The sequence below is a fragment of the Pteropus alecto genome, unplaced genomic scaffold (assembly GCF_000325575.1).
Source record: "Pteropus alecto unplaced genomic scaffold, ASM32557v1 scaffold74, whole genome shotgun sequence".
NCBI classification, from domain to species: Eukaryota; Metazoa; Chordata; class Mammalia; order Chiroptera; family Pteropodidae; genus Pteropus; species Pteropus alecto.
In genome coordinates, this window is record NW_006436291.1 from 4,428,663 (window position 1) to 4,434,719 (window position 6,057).

Here is a 6,057-nt window from a genome sequence, read left to right on the forward strand (position 1 = left end):
GCGTGTGTGTGTGTATATATGGAATCTCATATATGAAACCAGAAAAATAAACTCAAATTCCAAATGCTACCAATTCTCAAGATTATAATACAATAAAAGTAGAAAAGTAGTTCTCTGCCCTAGGAACGGAATGATTCTTGAGTCAAAGACAAACTTCAGGGTGTCTAGCAAATAGCACAGGAAGCCATGGGAAATCACGCACGCCATGGCTGGGCTAATCAGACGCCGCGAACTTTGCGAACTCACCTGGGACGCTTGTTAAAATCCATTGTTTATGTCCTTCCCGTGGAGATTTCGGTTTCGAGGGTGTGAGATGGGGCCTAGAGATCTGCATTTAAGAGAACTCCCAAATTGGTCTTTTCATCGGGAAAGTTTAGGAAACTTCTTGTGGGAATATAGCGAATGCAGTGCTGAGGAGAAAATTCGTAACCCGAAAGTCGCGGGTTAAACAGAAAAAGATAAAAATGAATTTATTCGCCAACCTAAAAAGTTACAAAAAGGAATAAAGAAGGAATGAATTTGTAGAAATAAAAAGTATAAATTAATTGGAAAAAGTAAAACTAATGAAACCATCGGTAGCTTCTTTGGGAAAATTAAAACACAAGATAAAACCACCAACTAATCAGAAAAAAAAAAAAAAGATAAAAAGCAAATACACATAGCTCATCCCTCTCGTCCCAGGCCACCATAACACCTTGAGATTGTCTCGGGAATGTAAGGATGGCTCAATGTTTTAAAATCGAAGTTGCCAAATTAATAGATTGTAGGGATAGGTGCCGTGATGACCAGCAATGCCAAAAAGACATTTGAAAAAATTCAGTATCCATTCCTGAGTTTTTAAAAATCTGAATAAAATAAGACTGGAAACCACAGGACTTGAGACATGTTAGTGTCATTTGTGGAAAATGAACTTCACAGATATATGACAGGACCCTATAAGCAGTCATTTGGGGCTAAGTTATACTGCAGTAATAAGCCATGCTTAAATTTCAGTGACTTACAGCATGAAAGGGTTATTTCCTGCTCACAGGACATGTCCATTGGGTGACCCTTGGGTCTTCTGTCCGGATCCTGAGCTGATGGAACAGCCTCTGCCTCAGCCACGGCCGGTCTTGTGCCAGAGGGAGGAGAGACGTGGGGATTCTTAGAACTTCTGCTCAGAGGGGCGGCAGCCATTTCCACGCACGTTTCGTTGACCAAAGTCAGCCCCCTCAGCTGGCTGAGACTCCACGTGAGATGAGATGATGCTGTCAAGCCCTCGTCAGCGAGGAGGGATGAGCCGCTTCCCACAAAGGAGGCTCGTGAATCAGATCTACGGCAGACGGAGAAACGAGATTAAGGTGAATGTTCACGCCGATCGTGGCGGGGGGCCCTTGCAAAGCTGTGACCGTGCTCTGACTTTTAGAGAGATTTAAACAATCAAGTCCAGCCAGTTTAAAGGGTTACGCATTTGTACGAAAGGTAAAACGCTAATGAAGTATCGAAGGAGGGCTAAATAGGACCCACAAATCTAATCCTTTAGGCGGACGCTCTGTAAACTGTGCGGAATAAAGCCGAGCGCTGCCAGCACCGGTTAGACTGCGTGCTCGTTCTCCGTGTCCTTCCCACGTGCGTTGGCACCCTCGTTGCCTTTTAACCGGGCCGTCCGTACAGAGAACTCTGGACCCCCATGCAGGCCACTCTAGCCGGCCTTCTCATGGGGTCGAGTTCACGAGCTTGTCCCTGGAGACACACGATGCACGTGGTCTGCTAGCTCACCTTGCTGGCTTTTAGGTGTGTCTACTGAGTTCCCCCACATTTGTGTCTAAGCTCCCAACCGGTAGACCTCGCCACGGTTAATTCCTCCTTGTCTCTGATCTGCGTGATCAGCATCAAAACCCTTTCTGCTCAGAAGGCAAAATTCAACCCTCCGCTCTTTGGCGAAGCGGCCAGCAAGCCGGTCTCTCGTCAGGACCGACGTGTGTGCAAACACAGTCTCAGACAGGTCTGTCCGCACAGACTGAACCTCCCCCAGACGCCCCTAACAGAGAGACATCAGACTCTTGAAATATGTATTTTGCGCTTTGATGTGAGGCCAGCAGCTGAAAACTTTGCACAGGGCCTCCTGGGCTTTCGGGAGGAGTGTCACTCCGGGAGGGAGCACCAGCTCGACAACACCACCCGGAAGGCCTGAGTCGGGAGGGGAGGACGTAATTGAAAACACATGAGGGAAAGGACGTCCACAAGGTCCTGGAGTGGCTCAGAGGACAACTCGGGGGGCAGGAGCGGGCAGGGGGAGACCCGTGTATGTTTGTGCAGCTCCAGGACATAAATATTTTGTTTCGTGTCTAACTTCGAAAGGCACAAGTGCAAGCAAACATCGTCACCCTGCAGACACCCAGTGACGACACCACAGCCACACGTGCTTAGGTAAAAAGATCTATTTCAAAGAGGGGAACGGTTGTGTGTTACAAAAAGTCACCATGAATCTTCAACTAAATAAATAAATGCACAGCCCTCAGAGAGGCAGCGTTTCATCTCTCCAGCTCCACGGTCACGTTCTGCTCCGTGTCCCTTGGCCTCCGGAGAGAAGCTGTGCCCGGGTCAGCAGACAGAGAGCAACGGCGACTTCTCAGGCATCTGCTCTCTCTCTTCTTCTCTTCCAGTAAGGAGACTACGTTCTAGATAAACAAAAACAGGTGAATGTAATCCCAGGGTTTGGACTGCTTTACTTTTTTTTTTTTTTTCCAAGTACTATAAAATGAGCCTGGAAATGCAGAAAAAACATCCCAACCTGTCTGTCAAAAACTCTGGCCATTTCGAGGACGCCCTTGCCGAACTGAAAGAGAAAACAACAGGAATTATATGATTTATGTAAACGCATGTATGTTTCTTCTTCTACTCCAGGGAAAAGCTTTAAGGAGAGATTGAGCTATTTACCTCGTTTTTTACACTTGCATCTGCCCCTTTCTCAAGAAGTAACTGGACCAACTCTTCGTGATTATTTAACACGGCCACCTAAAAAAACAGAAGCCAGGGCGTGTGGGTGCCCAACTCCCTCCCACACAGGGCGCGGGCAGAACACCCGCCCAGCACTGCCCGCGGAGGGCAGAGGGCCCGGTGACTGCGCGACAGGCATGTGTACTCTCGCTCTGTGGCGGTGACAACTGCAGGGACGACAAACGGAACCTGCCTTTCTGCCCACCAAGTGACATGAGAAATGCTAGTCTGGGACAGTCCAGGGAGCAGAGCTTTCTCTGTATGAGCAGATCTGTTTTGGTCCTGCAATGGCCTTGGGGGCTGGGGTTGGAATTATTAAAGAAATAATTGTAAAAATGGCAGCAAAAATATTATGGTGACATCATCATGCCTCTCCTAACAGGCCGGAGGGGAATCCACATACAACCAAAATCCGGGGCTCCCACAGCCGACGAGCTCCCGAGAAGTGCCTGACTGCACAGGAAGCCCCGCCCTCGCGCCTCACGTGCCGCCAGGCTGCTGTCTGGACTAAGGCCTACCATGAGCGGTGTCTTTCCATCTTTATCTTTCACATTCACGTTGGCTCCAGCTTCGATGAGCAGGGAGGCTGCCTTCTGGTTTCCTGAGACCGCGGAGACTCTCATGAGTGGGGTCCAGCTTGAGCCGGTGTCCACCGCGTCCACCTGTTAGGCCACAGGAAGACTGTCTTAGGCCCTTCACGCGCTCATCAGAAGCTTGTAAGGAAATATTTACTAGCCCGAAGTCCCCTCATTTAAATCTAGGCTTCGTAAGAGTTGGCTGGACTGTGCCATCGAAGTCTCACTTACATGCAGTGAGAAGCTGTGTTAGTCGAAGCCTCACTTACATGCAGTGAGAAGCTGTGTTAGGGTCACTTTAGAGTGGCCGAGGGGCCCCAGGCCTCCCCTCTGGCATCTGCATCCACATTTTGTTCAAATGGAAAAAAGACAAGCTAGAAAAATGAGTTAAACATCATCACCTTACTCTCGGCTCCATGTGAACCCACTACTGCCTGCTGTCAGGCCTGCCTTTCCTCGCCTGCTTTTAAATAAGAGTGTATTTTACTTACTTTGAGATATCTTTTGTTAGCAGCTTCAAATCCTTTATGGAACAATACGGTAGTGTACACACACACCCTTATACTTATCAACACGTCTTAGTTTTAAGCAGGAGATCTACAGGTAAATAAATAGAAAGCAACCGGATCTATTACACGAATTCGGACCTGAAAAGTTAGCCACCTAATGGCTTCTCCAAAACATTGTTTGCCTAGTAGTCAGCTGGCCATTTCCTAAGAATCTGCTCTGCATAGAGATCTCTCCATTCGGTGCTTTAAAAGATGTATTTTAGAATAAGAAAATATGAACGCTGAACGCTCCGATTCCAAGCAGACTGGACACGCCTGCGCACATTCATCCAGTTACAGATGACTTGGTGCCTGCAGCGTCGGTGAAACGTCCGAATGGGACAGCGAGGAGCTGCGGTGGGTCCCTGGGACCCCTCGGGCCGTCTGTGTGTGAGATCACCCACTGCGACACCCTGAGAATTTGCAGTTCTCCGTCATGCAAAGAACTGCCTTTGGGCAGTGAGCTTCCGCGTATTTAAGCAATAATAAAATAATCACTTCCTATTACATGGTGCTTTATGCCGTTTTTCAAGGCACATGGACACGCATTTTCTCCTTCAGTCCTGAGGGTTAAACAGCGGTAGGTGTTTTCATCCCGTTTACGAGTGATTGAACCGAGCCTGAGCACCGTAACACCTTTCCTGAGGGCGTGGCTCACGGAATGCAGAAACGGGTCCCCCGCTTGTCAGTCACTCTCAGTACGAAACGCTTATATTTGAGAAGAGGGGCAGCGACACCCTGTTGGCTCTCAAGCTGTCCCACCATCTTCCGAAGCAACAGGGACCCTCTGCCAAGAACACGTAGGGGCTCGTGCTGACATCATCCGCCTGCCACCTGCCGGCCACACAGAAGTCTTCGGTGGACACAGTCCTGCAGCTCCAGTGCCTCAGAAGATGGGATCTGCCCCAGAGAAGCGTGTTCACCTCTGAAGCCCAGAGAGCCTCCATTTCCCAAACTCCAGTATTTAAATGTTCGTGGCAGAGGCCTGGCCCTGTTTCAGCAAAGATCAACCCTCGTTTTCAGCTACAGATTTTTACTTGGGTCCAAAGCATGGGCAGAGTTCACCCTAAACCCAATAAGCAGAACACGGCCATCTCTACTGCACAAGGCAGGTGGGCCGACCCTACCCCGAGGCCCACGGGCTCATCCTCCTGGCCTTTTGTGCATGTCTCTAAAACAAAGCCAGAAATGTAATAAAAAGGAATTATGTGAATGACACATTTCCCCTGCGAGGGGCCCTTGGCTCAGTCCCCTAAACATGGTGGCAGAAGTCAGTGACTTCCCAGAACTCGAGCCTCGCTTGCCCTCTGTCCCGCCTCGGAGACAATCTAGAACAGATCGACTAATGTCTTCGGGACACGTGACTCTTCTCAGTGTGAGTTTATTTTCCAGGTCATCGGTTTAACTTCTCAATACTCTACACCATCCGGCAGTCATAATTAGGATGGCATTTTTTGCTTCATTCTTTATTTCCATGGCTTGAACTTTTTATTTGACTTCTTGAAGTCTTGAACTAAAGTTTTCAGAATTATCAGCGGTTACCATAATCGAGCTAATTCTACTTACCCATCTTCAGAAGACCAAACTCCACTTGTTTGCTGAACCAAATTGGTACCAAAAGCAGACCAATGTGCCTGCTTCCCAGTAAAGACACGGAGAGCCGAAATCTTCTATTCTTGATACAGTTAGTTTTCTCTTTGGAAGTTTTCCGTAATGACAAACTTTTAAAGCAAACCAAGGATAAAAATAATCTAATTCTAAAAGCAACGAGAAGTATTTTGGCTGCGAGGGTCCCTAACGTGGCGTGTCTCCTGCACCCACGACTCTGGTGCGGGAGCTGCTCAGCAAAGCGCTGTCGAGAGATCGATGGAGAGAGAACCGAGGGAATGAACGAGGCGGGCAGGGCGCGCGAGGATCAGGTCTGGCTCTGGGTTCAGCACTGTTTCTTCCTACAC

The 6,057-nt window shown here is 48.5% G+C and overlaps 1 protein-coding gene across 1 annotated transcript in view; it reads right to left on the reverse strand.

Annotated features, from left to right (window-relative positions):
- Positions 1-2,405: 2,405 nt before the first annotated feature.
- The window catches only part of FANK1 (fibronectin type III and ankyrin repeat domains 1), a 61,491-nt gene continuing 57,839 nt past the window's right edge, over positions 2,406-6,057 (reverse strand). Inside the window, exons 8-11 of the mRNA XM_015590174.2 lie at positions 3,498-3,641; positions 2,920-2,997; positions 2,774-2,818; positions 2,406-2,660 (exon numbers count right to left, since the gene is read on the reverse strand). Coding sequence (XP_015445660.1) covers positions 2,514-2,660; positions 2,774-2,818; positions 2,920-2,997; positions 3,498-3,641 — 414 coding nt within the window. The 3' untranslated portion in view covers positions 2,406-2,513. The remainder of the gene's footprint in view (positions 2,661-2,773; positions 2,819-2,919; positions 2,998-3,497; positions 3,642-6,057) is intronic.